Source organism: Schistocerca piceifrons, chromosome 4 (assembly GCF_021461385.2).
Source record: "Schistocerca piceifrons isolate TAMUIC-IGC-003096 chromosome 4, iqSchPice1.1, whole genome shotgun sequence".
Taxonomy (NCBI): domain Eukaryota; kingdom Metazoa; phylum Arthropoda; class Insecta; order Orthoptera; family Acrididae; genus Schistocerca; species Schistocerca piceifrons.
The window spans coordinates 418,728,437-418,750,225 of NC_060141.1; the positions used below are offsets into that span (position 1 = coordinate 418,728,437).

The 21,789-nt window shown below is 41.6% G+C and overlaps 1 protein-coding gene across 1 annotated transcript in view; it reads right to left on the bottom strand.

Moving 5' to 3' along the window:
- Positions 1–21,789, bottom strand: part of LOC124795507 — a 131,387-nt gene that overhangs the window by 35,621 nt on the left and 73,977 nt on the right. The window contains exon 3 of the mRNA XM_047259568.1: positions 12,657–12,792. Within this exon, the coding sequence (XP_047115524.1) occupies positions 12,657–12,792 (136 nt within the window). The remainder of the gene's footprint in view (positions 1–12,656; positions 12,793–21,789) is intronic.

Genomic DNA, 21,789 nt, shown 5'->3' on the forward strand with positions numbered 1-21,789 from the left:
CACAACAACGTTCATATGTCTGACGGACCATAAAACATGATTCATCTGAAAAGCTCACCTGTTACCACTCAGTGGATGTCTAGTTGTGGTACTGGTGTAAAAATTCTAGCCTTCATTGCCACTAAACAGCATTCAGTATGGGTGCATGAACTAAGCGCCTGCTGTGGAGGCCCATATGCAGAAACGTTTGATCAATGGTTGTTGACAATATGGTGATGGTTCATATGGCCAGTCAGTTGCTCAACAGCTGCATATCTATACACTGGACGCATCTCTGCAGCCCTCATTCACTCATGTCATCTATGGTCTGTGGTGCATCACAGTTGCCTTGGTGCTATCCTAAGCCAGTGCCATTTTGTAATGCACAATATACTTTAACCACAGCAGCACACGGACAGTTTACAAAAGGCTTGTACTCTTGGCTGGACAGCCACTGACATTTTGGATGTCAGATAAATCACTTTGTTTCCACATTATGACAATGACTGAACTATTTTCTGCATCCCCCAAGGTGCTTTATATACCCACCACTGCTAGTGCTGCCACCTTGCCATCTGTGAGTGGTTATTGCACTGTGACGTTGAACATAGGTGGTGGTCACATTAATGTGACTGGGCCATGTAAAATAACTGAAATAAGAGTCATAGGTAGACATAATAAAATATGAAAAATTTTGTGAAGAGGACACATACTTAACTTATGAAGTGATGATGACAATGATGAAGAATGAGGAGGAGGAGGAGGAACTACCCTGAAAGTTGGCAGCACCAAACAGTCACTCATACAGTATGTTTAAGTTATTTGAAATAGGCATTTGTTCATCTGTACAAAAAGAAGGTGTAGTCTGATGGCTCAATAGTCACCAATCACCTCTTCTCTGGCAATAACCGGTTAATGAAGAAATGCCAAGTCACACCATGGATAGGAGCCCACATTAAAGTGTAGGTCACCTTTCACTGGATGAGTATGTCAGTTCAGTGGTTGGAGGAATGCAATGGTATACTATCTACATTAGGACCTGGCCTAACAAAGCACTGTGGAGTTCAAACCAAGCTCTGGGATGTAACACAGTAACTTACTCATATATGGAAACTGCAACATGAATAATGATACTAAACTGAGCTTTAAAGCTTACGTTAAGTACATAACAACATATAAATTATTAAAATTTACAGTGAAACACTGAAAGATTTGAAGGGCAGTTGTGTTTTAACCAGAAATTAGTGATTGTAGGTGGAAATAAACTCAAATTAAATTAAGTGATGCTCAGTCTGAGCAGTGAGTGACAAAGCGAGTTTGCTGACTACTGGGGAGATTCTGTGCAAGTTTGAAGATTTCAATAGTGCATAATCACATGCTCTTTTAACAGCTTATTTCACCAGAAGATGCATATTTTGCCTATAAAAGTGACAAATTGTCTCAAGCATACAAAAAAACTATCTTAAAAGAAGAACTTTTTCCCAATTTACTGTTAAAGAGAAACATCTCATGCAAAAGTCTATGACAAGCGGACATCTGAATACAATAAATGAAAAGGAAAATAAAATAAGGGGGGCTTTGCACCACTGGAATCAAGATAAAAGTGACATTACATCAGTTCACTGAACTACAGGTGGTTTGAATACTGCCAAGTTTAATGGAGAAAACTAGCCCACACAATCACAGATTGTACTGCTGCATCAAGCCCCCACAGCTGTGATATCATCACTGCAGAACAACGACGTTCAATGGGCAGTCAATCCCATTGTGGGGTCAGATCGTAGTCCAAGCTAAGTATAAAGATGTTGCTTCGCAATAAATCCTGCAGGTAGTATACTCTTGGATAACAATGAATGTTTTTAGCTTACATGCTTTTGCACTTTTTGGTTTCCAAATTCATGCCCAAGAGAATTTAATTTCAACCATGATTACATTCAAAGAATAAATATAAGCAATAGTTTGAATCAACATTACGTTGCACAACAGTATTGCAAGCCGAAGCATTCTTAAACAATCAGCAGTACCTAACCTTTGTACAGCATTTCCAGTGGCTTTCACCACGAGTGATCAGGTTAAAGCAGAAATGCATATATTGCAAAATAAGGGAGCAATATTCCTAGTATTGTCAAGCAGTGGACAATTCCCATGGCAGTAGTTAAGATGCCAAATGGATCTTTCAGAATTTGTTCCAATTTTAAGTCTAACATTAATGCTCAGGCTAATGTACTGTAGATATGTATCCAATTACTAGGCCACAGGAATAGGAAAAATTGGCTGAGGGCCATTATTTTTCCAAGACACATTCTGTTGACAATTATTTTCAATTATCTGTAGATGATTAGACAAAGCAATTTTTTCATTTGGCATGTATCATGATAACATATTGCTATTTGAGGTCATAAGCACCCTCACAGTATTTCAAAGACTGCTGGAGCAACTCATCCAAAGACTCTCCCATTGCGTGAATTATTTAGATGACTTCCTAATTACCAGGGCAACGTGGAAGCAGCACCTGCAAAATCTACAGACATTGTTTAACACAGCCACAAGTGGTGCACCAGAACCACCTGTTGTGGCTGCCAATGGCCAAGCCAGTCAAAGTGTTCAGTGCTTCAAGTGTATGGGTTGCACTATCGCAACTACAAATGTAGTTTTTTTGAGTCAAATACAAAGTACCTAGGCTATCTATAAGGTAATGATGGGCTCATGCCCACACAGAATAATGTGGATGCATGCAGTAACTTATCAGTTCACAAGAACCAAAGAGAACTACAGTCATTCCTGAACAATGTTAATTATTATGTGAAATTCAGTCACATTTCCTACCTACTTAATCATTTGGGTAAAAAAGGAGTTAAACTCATGTGGTCAGAGGTAAGCTAGAAAGCTGTCTTGCCACTTAAACAGAGCCTTACATTGATGCCTTGTTTAGCAACACTCAACTCATGCATCACTTAATACTAGTGGCTAATGCCTCAGATTGCAGCACTGGTACTGTACCGTCCCATACACAGACCAATGGCCCATCTCATTTGTGTCAAGAATATTAAATAGGGCACAATGAAAATACACATATATACAGAAAGAGGCATTTGCTACCACATATGGATTCAATAAGTTACACATATATCTCTATGGACTAAGTTTCACCTCATCACTGATTTACAAGCCTCTGATTTCACTATTCGGTCCTCACCCAAAACTTTCTGATAATGCTGCACTGCAGCCGCACTGGTGGGCAGTAATACAGGCCCACAATGCAGCACTCAAATGCAGATGCACTTTCCCCATATGATGTATGGCCCAGATGCAGAGTCTGAAAATCACAAAGCACTATATTTTGCCTTAGAAGCCAATCAGTAATGCACCCTCAATGAATTCCCAATTACTGTACATGAAGTAGCTACAGAAACAGCCCATAATATACTACTCTAGAGGGTGTTGCCTTTTCTAAACTGTTGTGACTGGACCATCTGCCTAACTGTGCCCACCTGGTATGACATACATATTTTTTGTTACAACAGCTGCTTAATGCAACAGATGGTGACTTATTATTAGGCATGGATGAATATGAATGCCAGGTTGTAATTTCACTGACATTCTGGCATTGCATAATGAAGTTCCTCCACAATGAATATTGGAGAATGCCCAGAATGAAGGCAATAGCAAGGCATTACGTGTACTGGCCTAGTGTTGATGCTGTCATAGACCATATGTTTCAGACCTGCCAGATCTGCGCCCATAACCAATTATCCCCAGTGCAGCATTCCAACCCTTGGCCCCAATCTGACCAGCCCTGGCAAAGAGGCAATACTGATTTCACTGGGTCATTTCAAGGAGCAATGTGGTTCCTAGTTGTTGACGCCCTCTCTGACTTTCCATATGTGGCATGGATGACGACCACACCACCACCACCACCACCAACAACAACAACAACAACAACTATTATTGGTGGCCTCTGCATAATTAATTGCAATACATGGGGCACCTTCCACTCTGATTTCTGATCTCAATTCACAGCACCCACATTTCAGGATTTTTTTAAACACAATGGTATTGAGTACCTTTCCATCCAACAACTAATTCTGAATCTCAAGGCATGGTCAGGACCTTCAAAACACAGACATACAAGATAATGATGACAGCCATCTCCAGGGAAGCACTCACCAGCTTCATCACAACATACTGGTTCACCCCTGCAAATGGATGTAGTCCAGCCAAAATTTTATACGGATGCAGACCCCATACCCTGTTTGATCTGCTGCATGCAACTGAATGAGCTTATGGCCTATGCAATGCACACAACACTATTACATGAACTTTTGGCCAGAATCCCTGGTCTACCCCAGGCATCATTGTCAGCAGTAGAGGACAACAAAGGCTTGAATTTGTAGCCTGTCAGGAGAACAAAGTAAAACAACAAAATCAGCTTCCACTGCACCAAGACACTGTGCTCACCCCCCTTACCCCATAGCTGACTGGCCGAGGTGGCCAATGGCCTGCCTCTGCTACAACCTCTGCTCTAATTTTAGGTGTCAACAGGTAAGTTGACAATGAACAATGATGCGAGCAGGTGGAGATGGAAAAATTTCCACACCCTTAGCCACTTCCAGCTCTCAGCAATTCCAGTGACCACCTCTCTGGGCAACAAGTGGGGGTTCAGCATATGCAGACTGCAGCACTCGCGGAGGCCAGACTACACCTCCATCAGGACTGCAACTACTACTACCCCCCACCCCCATCCCATCCCATCCCACCCCACCCCACCCCACCCCACCCCTCCTGCAGGCAGGACTCAGATGTACTGCTGTCAGTTCAATTGAACGGCAACCCCTGAGCTAGGACTAACATCTGACCCACTGATCATGATCAAAAAGTATGATGGTGGCTTTGGTGGGGATTCCCTATGGGATGATTCAAATGTTGCTGCAGTGTAAATGTGACAAAGAGTGACTTCAATAGGAGTATAGAAGCACTAACATGTAGACAAGGGATTAGTGTGACAGTTGTGTCTTTCCGACGTGAGCAGTAAGTGTGGTAATATGGACTATGGCAACATTATTACGAATGGGTCCAAACAGGACCAACATGCAGTCATTCTTTTCTTGGCCGCAGGAGGACAAACAACAGTAGACATCTGTAAGAGAATGAAGAATATGTCTGGGGCAGCATGTCTCTCAAAAACCACTGTTGTGGACTGGTGTGCCAAAGTTTCGTGCTCGTTGCAATTCAACACAAAACATCGGTTGATCTGGGAGGCAGTAACGGAGTTCTTCACACAGCAGGACATGATGTTCTGCTTCTGGACTGTATGGCATACAAATGTAAACTTTTTGATCACCCCTTATTTGGAGAACAAATCAGAGCTACTCATGCTTAGTAGCTCAGTCACAGTTCGCTCCTGTGGGGGGCACCATCATATTATTACATAGATGTTATATCTGACAATAAAAGAAAGTGTAAGGGCAAACAAAGCACTTAAGAGCTGTAATAGGACATGAAGTGTATCAAGCTACAGTACAGTGTGTGTGTGTGTGTGTGTGTGTGTGTGTGTGTGTGTGGTGTAGTGCCACAAGCAACTGAATGTCCCATGCAAGATCATCTTTGACTCAGCCTATGATCTATATTAACTGTTTGTTTTCCTTGCTATATTATTCTGTTGTTTTGTTCACTCTGTTACTTAAATGTCATTTTGTGTTATGGGTTATTTTAAAGCTAATAAGGTGCATTTTGATAACCTGCAACAGCTGGGGACCCCAACGTGATATGCAAGTCACAGGCATTAAATTCAACACATGCTTGCACTCCTGTACTTTACAGCATCACACAAAGTACAGCTGCGTCAACCTCATTGTGCTGCTTCTGCACTTCATGCCAGCCATGCCATTCATCTGTAGCCCACTGATTCTTACAATGGTAGACCAAGTTCCTATGACAATTGCAGGTGCACCTGGCTTGTGCAATGGTAAACCACATCACAGTAAAACCATCACTGTTCTGGCAGCAAAATTTCTATGCTATGCTATGCTATGTATAGTTGGAAAGCCAGTTTGTCCTTGTACAAGGCACCATCAACCATACAAAACATAGTTATGTTGTGGCAGCACTCAGTGAAGAAATGGTACTGGAAATGCAGGATATTATATTGTTACCACCGAATGTGGACCGATATCCAGCAATTAAGAACATCCTAATCACATAACATTCACAGTCTGAGGTGAAAAGCCTGGAAAACTTCATGTTGAAGAGTTGGGTGACTGCATGCCATTGCAACTGATGAGTTGACAACATACGTTTGCAAGCAATGAAGTAACCAACAACATTATGTGAAGCATTTGGCTATCACACCTACTGCCTTACACACAAAAGATTTTAAGTGTATGTGCTGGTGATCTAGATGCACTAGTGCAAACTGCCAACATCTTTGTGTGCTGCAGCAGTTAGCCCACAACCACAGACAGAAAGCAGCTTTGCTGCACTACAAATTTAGATCACCAAACTTACCAGACAGCTCACTGCACTGTGAATTCAGAATAACAGGGAAAACCAGTTGTTCATCCTTGGCTATGAAAGTATGTTGATACCACCACCGATTTGGGGCTGAGGCAAGGAAGTGTAGCTCATCTTGTAAACAGGGAAGCAGTAGGAGCTCAGTGATGATGGCCACTTACACTCCGAATGGCAGCCATCAACTGTTTATCACAGACCAACATACAAAATTACAGTTTTCAGTAGACACAGGTGCAGATGTATCAGTCTATCTGATCGTCCATCTGCCACCTTGTAGGCTTGATGATTACTGCCTCATTGCAGCCAATGTCTCTACAATAGTTACATATGGGTGAGGCACATTAGGCCTACAACACAGGCTTGAGTGGTAGTTTGTCATGCTAGACATAACACATCCTACATTGGGAGCAGATTTTCTATCATTTATGGACTTGTGCTCAACTTCCGTCATGAATGCCTGATGTACACTAGCACCAACTTAGCTAGACGAGGACTAGTACGTCATGTGGATGATGCTGGTATCTGGGTGATAATAAGATTCTCTGTTTATCAAACTTTTGAAACCGTTCCCCTGAGATCATGTACCAAGATTCCATAGTGCACTATATTTTGACCTCACCTGGACTCCCTCTTCACACTCGACCACATCATTTAACATCACAGAAACTGAATGTGGTTAAAAAGGAATTTTCATCCATGCTCACATAGGGGATCTGCTGTTGATCAAGTAGTAGTTGGGCATGTGGTACCAAAACAGAAAAATGTGTGGCGTACTTGTGAAGGCTATTGACAGCTAAACGAAAGAACGATATCAGACTGGTACCCTATACCAAACATCAAGGGCTTCACATCCAATGTCAATGGCAAGAGCATATTCTCTACTGAGGACCACATTTGAACTTTTCATCAGATACCCATGGCACCAGACAACGTTCCCAAGACAGCTGTATGCACATCTTTCAGATTGTGAGAATTCACCCGCATGCCTTTCGGGCTACGTAATGATGCTCAGACAATCTAAAGAAGTATTGATGAGCTTGCAGTTGACTTGGATTATTGCTATGTATATATACATGGCATTTTGGTCATGTTGCACTCATAAACTGAGCATCTGCCATACATACGACAACTCTTTATCTGTCTACGTGAGCGCAGCCTCATTATTAATCTGTCCAAATGCATCTTTGGGGCAGCAGATGCTCAACTTCTTGGCTATAGCATTAATGCTCAAGGAATCTGACCACCAAAAGAGAAGGAAGATGCAATACTTTGGTTTTCCATTATCTGTGACTATCAAGGAACTACAATGCTACCTCAGTGTCACGAACTTTTATCATTGTTTTATCCGTAGCCACGCCTCCTAGCTGTGCCACTGAACAAATTCATACAAGGCAAACTGAGACCAAAGGATAAATGAGAGTGGAATCCAGAAGCTGAAATGTCATTTTTGGATTTGAAGACTGCCATGACTGAAGCAGCACTCTTGGTGCACCCAGTGCCACACACGTACAACTTGCACTGGTGGTTGATGTGTCTGCTCCTGCAATTGGTGCTGAATTACAACAACGCATGGATGGATAATAGCAACCACTAGCCTTCTTCAGTAGAAAGTTGTCTCCTTTGCAGCACAACAGGTCAGTCCATCAAAAAGTTCTGACATATGCTGGAGGGACAGCAGTTTGTTTTAGTAGCAGGTCACAAGCCACTAATATATGCTTTCTGGCAGTATCCAGAGAAAGTTTCATGATGACAGCTCTGACATCTTGATTTCATCAATCAATTTACTATGAACATCATCCATATTGAAGATGAACTGAACATGCCAGATAATGCACTCACACTTATAGAACATATTTCTGAAGCAACTGACTTTAAAGCTATCACAGTGGCACAACCATCAGATAATGAATTACATGATTTGTTGATGCAACCATCAGGCATGCAACTCCACCTTATCACGCTACCATTGTTAGCTGCCCAGCTATACTGTGATGATGTCAATAATACATGATGACCAACCATGACAGCCAAGTTCTGCCAACAGGCAATTATCTTGCTGCACAACATGTCGCACCCAGAGGTTAGAACCATAACAAACATGGTGAAGTAAGTGTTCATCTGGTCGCATATGGATAGGGTTTACAATCAATTTGTATGACAATGTGTGGCCAGTCAATGCAATAAAATTAGCAGAAGTGTGAGGTCACCCATGGGAAGCTTCATACCTCCAAATCTATGGTTTAAACACATCCATAAAGATCTTGTAAAACCTCTCCTGCTGTCACAAGGAAACAGTTACAATCTCACAGTTATCTCCTGTTATACTCACTGGCATGAATTGTTCCGGATAACTGATAAAAACATTGAAACTGTCAAGACCTGATTCTTTTGTGGGTGGATTACCTATTTTACATACTCCTGCGGATCACAGTGGAGCAGAGGAAACAGTTTGAATCTTATCTTTTCAAAGCACTCACTGTCCAGTGGCAAATGTTTTAATTGAATGTATGCACCAACAGCTCAAAGCATCATTGTGATGCCATGATTCACAATGGTGGACAGGGATGCCATCTAGTTCTTAGGTCTACGCATGTCCCTGAAAGAAGACCTCCAAGAAACTACAGTGGAGCTCATGTATGGTCAACCTATATGCCTTCCAGGTGAGTTCTTCATCAATGTACAAAATGAATCCATTGACCCGCCTGAGTTAGTGAATAACCTATGCACACAAGTGTGACAGCTACGTCCAATGCCATTAAAGGATCAACCAAACTCTCACCTGTTCATGTTTGATTAGCTACATGACTGTCACTAGATTTTAATGTCACTTGATGCAATGCGCAAGATGCTGTAGCCACCCATGATAGACCACATCCTGTAGTTAGCAGGCATGACGAAACATTCACCATAGAAGTGATGGGCACACTGATGGCCATCAATGTCAACAGACTTAAGCCATCATTTCATGCCACCACCACAGATCATGACCCTGCTGCACTCATCAAGGACATGACAAGCACATCCGCCACCCCAATGTGCAATGGGCATCAGAGCCCACCATCACGAAACCAGCAGTAACCAGTAAGTGACCTGTTGGTGCACAATCCGGATGACGCATCGAGTTCTACAAGAAGTATCAGTGACCAGTGACACTACGGGGAGGGGGGGAGGGAGTAGTGAAGTATATGCAGGGTAAGGTACAGTAAGTGTTTAAGGTGTAGCACTACTTGCAAGTGAAGGTTCCATGCAAATGAAGGTTCTGTGCAAGATCATCTTTGTTCTTCCTGATATATTATTCTGTTGTTTTGTTTGCTCTGTCACTTGAATGTCATTTTGTGTTATAGGTTATTTTAAAGCTAATAAAGTGATTTTTTCAAACCTGAAACACACATAATAATACAACATAGTAACAAATACAATTCACTTATTTTATGGTGTAAAAATAAGGTAAAGAATAATACAAAACATTAACTTGTTATGAAACAAAATTGCTTCATAACCTTCCTATTACACAACAAAGATTTTTTTTAAAGTATGTATAGTACTATCACCTGGCAGCCCCTGTGTCGCTCTTTTGATTCCCATTCTCTTTCTGTATGATGCAAGTTCTCACTTTAAGTTGATAGATATTGCAGATGCATTGAAATTGGGGATAAGCAATTGCCTGTTGTGTCCTTTGTGAGGGGTACAAACACGCTCTGATCTACTGGTATTATGACGAAGTTCACTGAACCTCTATACCTTCTGTAATGTAAGTGACCTGATGAAATGGAGAGTTTATATGATAGCCACTGCCTCTGCAGGAAACAAATACATGTTTTTAAGGGAGGGAGTATGAGATCAGAACAAAAGAAGGAACTCACTCTTAAGGCTGCCACATTTATATGGGTGTCATGAATAAGTTGTTATGTCTGATTATCAGGTTTGTGACACGGATGGATGCTTCAGGAAGAGAGCACCTGAGACTCAGAAATTTCAGTGTGCTGTCTTATCTGGTAAATTGGGTAGTGAGGAAGCATTCATGTTAAGTAGTGATCACGATTCAGCACTATTGTTTTTGATCAAAAGGGAAACAATGATTTGCCTAAAAGGAGCTCCTGCAGGTCTGCTAATTTCTTACCAGACGTGGGGTCCAGAATTTGAATTCTCTGCAACATAAATCTGTTTGCCTGCTTCTGGCACTGAATATGGATATTATCAGATTGCTGGGTAGGCAGTTCATACACAACTAACACGCAGACAATACTAGAGTCACACTGTGAAGTTGTCGCAAAAAATGAATCACTATCTGTTTTTAACTCTAAATGTGATTCTCTTGGTTCCACAGACTGAGCACTGTTGCAGTAGCATGCTTTTTGAATGTTAAATGTCATGGTATGACAGTTTCCTTTCTATAATATTGCCTGCAGGTTATTTCACCTTCTACAGCTCTCCAATGTATTCGTTACAGATTTCAGCTTTCCCTTCTTTGGTAAGTACTGCCTTCCCATCTGAGCTCTTGATGTTCATGTAGCTGTTTCTCTTTTCTCCAATGTCTCTTTAATTTCCTTATTGGAAGAAACTATCTTTCTTCTAGTTATGTACGCTACTACAGCCTTGGATTTGTTAAGCCATTTTACATTTTCTGTCGCCCTCATTTTTCAGACATCTGTACTCTCTTTTGCCTGCTTCATTTGCCATTTGCTACATTTTTATATTTTCTTCTTTTGCCAAATAAATTCAGTATCTACTGCGTTATCCAAGGATTTTTTAAGAGGCTTTGTTTTTTATCTTTTTTCTCCTCAGCTGCCTTCAGTATGTTATGTCTCAAAGCTACCCATTCATCTTCTATTGTATTCCTTTCCCAGATTTCAGTCAAATGTTTCCTAATGTTCCCTCTGAAATTGCCAACAATCACTATAAATATACATAATTCTTAAACCATGTGTTATTGCTGATTAAACTGTGCTCCATGCAAAATTCTACCAGGCAGCTTCCAATCTCATCTCATCTCCCCCCCCCCCCCCCCCCCCCCCCTCCCCCCCAACCTGGTCAACTTTCTCCTAATACTTTTCCTTCTCTTCCTTTTCCTGCTATTCTAGTCCCTCACAACAATTAAATTTTCATCTCCCATAGATAACTGAATAATTTCTTTTACTTACTCACACATTATTTCTACATCTTCGCTATCTGCAGAGTTAGATGGCATATAAACTGGTACTACTGTGGTGGGTGTCAACTTCAGGCCTATCACACATTCTGTACCCACTAAATGAATTATTAACACTTCAATCCACTGTCTCATTGTCACAGTTGTCCCTCTCCACATTACTCCAAATATCAAATCACCTACTCATCCCTAAACCTGCTTGATTATAGCAGCATTTCCATGGCTTTATCAATCTATTTAATGTTTGATTAGAGTGTCTTTGTTAATATCAAGGCTCCCACCATATTTCATCAGTGTAAAAATATAATTAAACAATGGAAAATCCAGAATTGTATGTAACAATACTATGAAAAGGAAAGTTGCTACTCACCTTATAGCAGAGATGCTGAGTCGCAGATAGGCGCAACAAAAATAAGCTTTTGGCCAACAAGGCCTTCGTCAAAAATAGACGACACACACACACACACACACACACACACACACACACACACACACACACACACACACACACACACACACGAGATCACGCAAATGCAACTCCTCACACACGTGACTGCAGTCTCTGGCAACTGAAGCCACACTCATATATTTCCCACATCAACAATTGTTCATGTGGTAAAACTGAATATTTCACTATCATCTGCATAGAAGATGAGCAAAAATACACTTCAGCACTTTCAAGGTAAATAAATTTTCTTCCTACATACAAATGCATCCAGCACTGAAGTATATGTACTAAAATTTTATTTCACATATACAAAATGAAATAAAGGTTTCCTGAAGAACGTGACTCTTGATTTATACTGATCAACTGCAGCAGTAACAGAATGCCGTGGCCATTAGGCAACTGGTTTGCTTAAAGACTATGGAAACACTGTTCACTATTATAGCAGTTTTGCTCCTTGTCCGAATAGGATCAAGGAGGAAATGGAAAACGCATCTTCCTTACACTCACTGTAAACAAAGTATTCAGTATTTTGACTATTACAAGAAGGTAACAACAGATTAAGCAACTCACTGCACCACCCTCGGACCCTGTTGTTGAACGACTGTGCAATGAATGACTGGAGGATGAATCTGTAGAAGAGCTGCTTTTACGAGATGCAAAATTTGCTGGGTCTAGTGTTGGAGGAAACAGCTCATGCTCTCCCCACCTGCCAAACAGAGACAAAATCATTGTTCTAAGCATATTTTGATATGAATTGAAGCAAATAAACTACATTATTATTTTTACTGTGTTACATGATTTAAAGTATCATTAAATTTTTAAACAGAATAAATATGTAAAGTATACTTTAATTATATTTACTTCATTACACCACCAGAAGTTAAGTTATATTATACAATTAATAAATGTAGAAATTTTGAAATGTGTTGATATAGAGGGTGATTATAATTAAAGTTAAACTTTCAAACCGGTGTAGAAATAACATCACTGATTGGAATAATGTCAAATTGCAACGGAATATAATCAGAGAAGGGAGAAAACATATGGCAGAAGAAAAATAAATAGTTACAAAATGTAGCAATAGATGGAGCTGTAAGCATCATAATTTAATAGTGGTCAATTAAAAATGACAAATGAATCATACAACACTGCTTAAAGTGTACATTTGATGTTAAACAAACTGTACTACTCAGTGTGCATGAGTGTACAGATGTGATACTGTTAGTTACGCTAGTCCATCCACCACAGCAAGGTCATATCACACTGGATGGGAAAAATTGGTTTTTAATTCTCCTGAGCCCAAAAACCGCATAAAAAGCATCAATCACATCAGTTTTTAATTGTCCTGAGGCCAAACACCACATAATAAGCAACAATCACATCAGTTTTTACTTGGCCTGAGGCCAAAAACCGCATAAAAAGCATCAATCAAAATCAAATCGGACTTTTAATTTCTGTGAGACTGGTGCAAAACATGTTCAGTATGTTGTCCACCATTTTCTGCAACATGTTGAAATCAAGAATCAGCATGTTACACAACTGATCGAAGTGTTTCTGGGGTCACATTCAGAATGTGTTGTGCAATGAGTGCCTTCACTGCAGCTAAGATTGTATTCGGAACACTGAACACAACATCTATCAGATAGCCCCACAGCCAGAAGTCAGACAGATTAAGGTCAGTTGATTGGGACACCCGAGCTGTAGTGAAACGGCGCCTGATAATTCTAGTATTTCTGAAATGGCGCTTCAGCAGCTGCTAAACTGCATTTGCAATGTGCGGTGGTGTGCCATCTTGCATAAAAATTATCCAATCCATACACCGATATTGTTGGAGAGCTGGAATGACGTGGTTGCACAAAAGACACTTATATTGCTTACCAGTGATGCTACACGTGACAGGACCAGAAGCACCTGTCTCTTCAAAAATAAGGCCTTATGATAAATGATGCCTTAAACCTGCACCACACAGCAATCTTTTCTGGATGAAGTCGTACTGGTTGATTTGCATGTGGATTTTCTATTGCCCATGTTCAAAAATTCTGTGTTTTGTCATATCCTGTTAGATGGAAGTAGGCTTCGTCTCTGCACAAAATCTTCCAAGGCCAATCATTGTTCATTTCCATGCGAGCAAGAAATTCTAAAGCAAAGGTGTCTCTTGCTGGCAGGTCAACAGGAAGCAACTCGTGTACATGGATAATTTTGAATGGATAGCAAAGGAGGATGTTTCATAGGATTTTATGCACCATGCTCAAGGGGATGTCCAATGTTCAGGCAATTCTCCGTGCACTACATGTTTCCACTCATCTCCTCCTGCATTGCTGTGGCCACTGCATCCAGTGACGGCGTATGAATTTGTTTCATCCCTCTAGCAGGTTGCACACCAAAACAACCCGTTGTTTCAGATTTCCAAATTATTTTCTCCAGACCCACGGCAGTCATCGGACCAACACCTTTTCCAAACTTTTCAGTGTCCAGAACTTCTGCAGAGCGATGTGTGCACAATCATCATTCTTGTAATACAGCTTTACAAGCAGAGCGTGATCCTGCATTGAGACAGTCATGGCGAACGTCACAGACGCTAAAGGAGGAAAAGCCGTATACCCAGCGTATTTATACCAACTCCAGTGGGTCATGTGCAAGACAGGTGTTTTCATTTACGTATTATGACATATACAGTGCCATCTATTGATCAATTTTCACACTATTTTTTTTTTTCTTCTGCCATTGGTTTTCACCTTTCTCCAATAATATTCCATTGCAATTTGAGGTTGTAACAGAAATAACTATCCTGCAGAAAAGAATATCTTAAGAACTGCCAACAAGTAAGTTAAAAGAGATGATAATATTACAAACATTTTTGATTAATATTATTGGTGTTGGGTGAAACCCCAGGGTACCAATCAAATAAGCAATGTCGAATCTACGCCAAGACATTAATCTCTTTTAGATATAATATATCAGTGGAAAGAATTTATACAACAACTGTTATGCAACATTAAAGCATGGTTTCTCAAAGACCTCAAAATTTTAGAATTTACTAGTCACGATGCATAGGAATCAAAATTAGGATGCCTCCTCCAATTTCATGGAGTCTTTGAATAAAACCAATGAATTTTTGAATGTCACTGGCCACTTAGGATCAGTGTTGTCCCACTACGTGTGTTGAGAATGGTGAGTTGCCACTTAAGCTCTCTCTGCATATCTCTTTGGTGAAATAAGCATACAAAAATTACTCTGTTCCAAATGTAGCTGCATGCCATACCATTGCTCTTCTATACTCCTAACAACTTTTCTTCAACGGTTACCAGTAAGCAATGAGTCAATTTTGGATCCTTATCAGAGGGCTACCATTTAGAAGTATGAATATGTAACAGACTAAGAGAGTTTGATGTTCCATGACAACACTTTAGCCAAGACTCACTACGACTTCTTACAGGACACAGAGTTGTTCTCAAACAGATGATTAAGAAAGAAAAGTGTCCTCAAAGAGGTGCTCTGCTCTGTATTTCCTTGCACACAGATTGAAAGTAGACAACACATGCAGATTGAAACAAGGGGTTCCCTTGGCTGTTCAGTCAATTCCTCTTACAATATACTGAAAATTTGTGTTCCTAATTAATTCACATTATTTAGTGTTATATTTTAAAGAATCCTGAATGTGCTGAGCCAGATGTGGTGTGACTATGGAAATAAATATTTCATCATCTCCAATTTTAACTCTGCCCTGCATGTGGCATGACCGATACACCAGGTTGCTGTATATTTAAGCTGATATTGCAGCTGCAGTAGTCTGCAGGCTTGCAGTTTTGAAGAGTGTTTCATTCCCCTGCTATCTGTCTCTGTCATCTCATTGTTAACACAGTCATCCATCACTGTGAAAACAGATTGGCCACAAGTGATTAATGAAAACTTTGTAGACTGTGAAAGTAATTTTCTACTTATGGGCTTCTAGTACTTCCAGTAGCCCTAATGGGAACAGTTATCATCATGTATCTCTATATAGGGCACTGCCAACTTATACCTGTCATTTTTCACCAATATAGAAGACTAGCCACTTGTAATGCTTGTGGCATATGGATCAATTTATGTTCTATTTCAATAATGTGTCTTGTATTCTATCAAGAGGAAAATTACATACATAAATTGTGACCTACTCTTTATTTCATATTGCAATGGGCTGAGTGTGCTGTCCAGTTAAAGATATCTGTGTGTTGTTGGATCTTTCCCTGATCTTTCAATGGGGAAGTTTTAATATCTTTTAGAGTGGTTGCTTCATTCATGTCTACTGATCAAGACAGAGAAATCCATCATGCATCATCTGATGCAGTATTATAGGCAAGAGAAAGAGAAAAAGAGAGAGAGAGAGAGAGAGAGAGGGGGGGGGGAGGGGAGGGGGGGGCTGTTATTGTATACAAGGATATGAAGAAGAGAAAGAGGAAAGAGAGTACTGTTCTACTGGTAGATTAAAAGCTACAGGTTAAAATTAAGGTGGAAGTAAAAAAGTTAAGTATAAGGAAACAGATGCTAATAGTTAGAGGGGAATGATTACCAGTGAATGAAAAAAAAAATAGTGGACTACAAGAGTAGAAAAGTCTAAAACAAACTTTGAAGGAAATAAATCACACTATTTGAGAAATGACGAGGAGAGAATCTGTGACAATAAACAAAAATTTGGAAGCAGTAATGTATAGTTAAGAACACGCGCATCAATGGAAAAGATGTGTACGTATTTTTTTGTTGTTAAGGAAAGTGAAAGGTGACACAAGAAACTGACATGTGCCACAGTACTGGTGTAAATCTCTCCAGCAGCCTCCCTCCAAAAGCCTACATGCAAGATTCAGTAAGTATGGATATGGCCTATTGATAGTGCAATTTCAGGCAGTGCCTACAGACAGGCAGATGATTTGTTGCAACGTATTGGTGGATGAAGTAACTGAAAATTATGTACAAGATCTGGGGACTGGAGCAGATAAAACAGATGAGAACATAACAAGAATATCAATATTAAAATAGTTGTTTGTTGAATATGATATTGTCTCGTCTCATGTTGAGCTGGTGACACAAGTTGAAATGTATTTCCATGTTGAACAGAATAGCAGAAACCCTTCAGAGAGAGAAATTACTTCCATCCAGAGAATTATTGACAGTGATTAGGCAGTTTGGTATTTAATTTCTTTTGCTTATTTTTAACTGATGTTCTGCAAAGATATGCTTGTTCAGTTAAGTACATTTGGGAGTGGTAGCATAAATTCAGGAGAAGCTCTTGTAGAGTTTCTCCAAAAAGAGGGAAAAAGAAAACAAGCTGTAATTGACCATTTAGTTGTTTCTGGTTGTCTTTTTGTTGTAAGAGTCTTTCACAGTGGCATTCATGGGAAAAAATCTTGGTTTACATGAGCTATTCATAAATGTAGTATGTAAGATGACTGCAGGTATAGTTACATAAGTATGAACTTTACACAAGCTATAGTTGAACATTAGTTTTTCTGTTGCTGTTTTTGGACATCACCAAGATGTGATTCAGAATAACAATGAAAAATGTATTTACTAACTCTTTTGGAACGGCTGAAAGTGAGTTATGTTGCAAGATATCCTCCAAATGGAAATTATAAGAATGAAATACAAATTAATCATTTTACCCATCTACTTATCTGATAGTAATACATTTATTAACTCTTGTCTGACAAGCTCAGTATTTATTATGGCAAAACAAAAAACAAAATACAAAATCATAATGATGATAATGTATATACTGTTTAGACCAGAGTTGTAAATATACTCTCAAGTTTCACCTCTACATGGAGTTAGCCTATTTGATCTCACTTCAGTTTGCAGAGTGTGGAGGGGTTATTCACTTGAATCCAGGAGTAAGCAGACTCTGTGTTGTGTGCTGTGTGGACATCTTTCGGCTGAGAGCTCTTGCAGCATTCAGATTCAATACACAGAATGGAGTGGCAGAAGTTTTTTGAGACAGCTGGAAGGAAGTACAATCTGGAATTGGAAATATTTCAAATGGGAAGTGACAGCCATTTGACCAACTGTTTTCCAGGTTTCAAACCTGAGAATATTGTTCATCCAAAAGGGGTGGGGCGGGAGAGCCGGGGGTGGGGCGGGATATCCGGGGGTGGGGCGGGAGAGCCGAGGGTGGGCGGGTGAGCCGAGGGTGGGGTGGGAGGGAGAGGGGGAGAGACAGGGAGAGAGGGGGAGACAGGGGGAGAGACAGAGAGAGAGGGGGGAGATGGAGGAGCGTGAAGAGTGATAGTGGCGGGAGAGAGGAGGGAGAAAGACAGGGGAGGGTGAGGAGGAGGGGTGAGCGAGAGATAGGGGAGGGTGAGGAGGAGGGGTGAGCGAGAGATAGGGGAGGGTGAGGAGGAGGGGTGAGAGAGAGATAGGGGAGGGTGAGGAGGAGGGTTGAGCGAGAGATAGGGAAGGGTGAGAAGGAGGGAGGGAGGGGAGAGAGAGAGAGAGAGACAGGGGAGGGTGAGAAGGAGGGATTGTGTGTGTGTGTGTGTGTGTGTGTGTGTGTGTGTGTGTGTGTGTGTGTGTGTGTGTGTGGGAGGGAGGGGTGAGAGAGACACAGAGGAGGGTGAGAAGGAGTGAGGGGTGAGATACGGGAGAGGGTGAGAAGGAGTGAGGGGTGAGAGACAGGAGAGGGTGAGAAGGAGTGAGGGGTGAGAGACAGGAGAGGGTGAGAAGGAGGGAGGGGAGAGAGATGGGGAAGGGAGGGATGGGGAGAGAGACGGGGGAGGGAGGGAGGGAGAAAGATGGGGGAGGGAGAAAGATGGAGGAGGGAGGGGGGAGAGAGATGGGGGAGGGAGGGGGAGAGAGACAGGGGAGGGAGGGAAGGAGGGAGGTGGAGAGAGATGGGGGAGGGAGGGAAGGAGGGAGGGGGAGAGAGATGGGGGAGGGAGGGAAGGAGGGAGGGGGAGAGAGACGGGGGAGAGAGGGAGGGGGAGAGAGATGGGGGAAGGAGGGAGGGGTGGAGAGACTGGGGAGGGAGGGTGAGAGAAACAGGGTGAGGGAGGGAAGGAGGGAGAGACAGGGGAGGGAGGGTGAGAGAAACAGGGTGAGGGAGGGAAGGAGGGAGGGGGGAGAGAGGGGGGAGAGACTGGGGAGGGAGGGGGAGGGAGGGGGAGGGAGGGTGAGAGAAACTGGGTGAGGGATGGAAGGAGGGGGGGGTAGGGAGGGGGAGGGAAGGGAGGATGGAGGGGGGAGATGGGGGAGGGAGGGAAGGAGGGAGGGGGAGAGATGGGGGAGGGAGGGAAAGAGGGTGGGTGAGAGAGACAAGACTGGGTGAGAGAGAGAAGACGGGGTGCGTGGGAAGGAGGAAGGGGAGAGAGACGGCGGGTGGGAAGGAGGAAGGGGAGAGAGACGGCGGGTGGGAAGGGGGGAGGGGGAGAGTGAGGGGGGGGGAGAGGGAGAGGGAGAGGGAGAGGGAGAGAGAGAGAGAGAGAGAGAGAGAGAGAGAGAGAGAGATCGCGCATAAGGGAGGGAGGGGGGGGGAGAGAGAGAGATAGCACATATGGGAGGGAGGGGAGGGGGGAGACAGAGAGAGAGAGAGAGAGAGAGAGAGAGAGAGAGAGAGAGAGAGAGAGAGAGAGAGAGAGAGAGAGAGAGCATATGAGAGGGAGAGGAAGGGAGGGAGGGAGAGGGAGAGAGAGAGAGAGAGAGAGAGAGAGAGAGAGATAGCATATGGGAGGAAGAGAGAGATAGCATATGGGAGGAAGAGAGAGAGAGAGAGAGAGAGAGAGAGAGAGAGAGAGAGAGAGAGAGAGAGAGTGGAGGGGAGAGATTCAGTTGCAGTAGATCTGTTTGAACCCTTTGCAAATGCATCAGCAGGACTGACTTCCATTTTCAATGTACTCGAATGTTGGTCAACATACATGTGACTGTATACATTGATAGTGGCAAATGCTAAAACTGTCTCCCATTGTTTGGAAGATAATTATTTTACTGACTTTAATGTATCCAGTGGACTTTTATTGTACAACTGTAGTCAACTGAAAATTGTGTATTTTAATCAAGGGTTACAAAAACAGAATATTGAACATATAATGATTTAAAAATGAGTCAACTGTGTTGTTCATACTTCTTGAGTAGGCACATCTGATGGATTGAAACATATCTGATGGATTGAAATTCTATGCGAATTTGAAAAATTTCTATGCAAAATGCCTAATTTAAGTACTTGAATGGCACCATTGGAAATCGTATGAAAGAAAGTAGTTGGATTGCTGCTACCTGTACTGTTGAATGGCCTATTACACACAGAGCAGCACTGCAAATACTGCACACAACCCACAGAAATAATTTCAGAATTAATTCTGAGAACAGTTGGATAAATTATAATGAAATGACCAATGAGCCCATATTCCACATTGGACACGGTATGATAATTGAAACCCATGATCACACCTAAAAAATAAATGAAGATGTGCTTAAGTTCTTTCATTTTTTTGAAGGGCATTGGAAAGTAATCTAGATTCACCATCCTAAAGCATTATTGTTGAAATGTTCTTTATAGCAAATGTAATTAAAGGATTGTATATTACCGACATTTGGATGAGGAGATATTGAGAACTTCAGTAGAAGAACTTGGTTTGGAAAGCAAGCACACTTGAACCACTAGCAGAATAATAACAACTGCATAATTTTTTTGTACTTTTGTTGGAGACTATGTCTGCATTGCTCTTGCCATGTGAATTTTCTATGTCCTGACTAGCCACTTCACTTCTGAATTTGATATTGGGTGGAAATGAATGGTCCTCTGGTGGGATATTCCATTTCTCTGACAGAATTTTTCAAACTCAGATGATACAAACTGAGGGCCAGATTGATACAATTGTGTGGGATGCTTCCTCTACTGTGAACATATTTGCTAGGACCAAGATTGTTGCAAGAGTAATTTTGACAACTAGCCACAAATGAGAAATTGTAGACGCTATCCTCAAGCCACTGCCACACTGCTCTTTTTAACAGTCTGGCACAAGCAACATGAACCCTCTTCTGTGGGTGCTCTAGTTTCAGCCACGAGGGGAAATGCTGCACAAGGCCCACCTGCTTCTGGGCACATGAGTGATAAGAGTGCACTGTTCTTTTGATTTTCCCATTTATGTCTGGTCATTATATGTCTCACCACACTAATGACTTCATTCAAATAATGCCCTAGTGTGACTGGTGGAGTAACCATAAAATTCTTGGCCAGAGCATGGGTGGAAGGATGAGTGGGCATTCTGTTTCTTCCATTTCCAATACAAGCACATCTTCCTTGGCATTCAGACAGTGTCAGAGAGAGAGAAGTAGATGTGATAAGCTAGGTCTGCTCCTTTTGATAACTGCTGTGGGTATTCACATTAACTGAAGGCAGTAGACCGTGCAGCAGCATACCTGGTCTGTGAGTTGGGACACTTCACTTCACGGGCTGTGATGGGGAAATCATCTAATGTTTGAGTAACATATTGTTGTTAAGTTGAAAACGCAGTGCTGCTCATGTATCAAACCATTTTTTTCAGTCCAAGGACACTGCATTTGCATTAGTGTACCAATAGATGGGCTTGCAATGAAGGTCACATTGATTAATGCCCACCTCTGTATTCACTGCACTCTTTTTCAGGAGCTCCGATCGGGAACTAAGCAAGGAAACGAGTAGCTTATGGGGTGTGATTAAATAAAATTTGGTGCAATGTAAGTATATGTGGAATTTCTG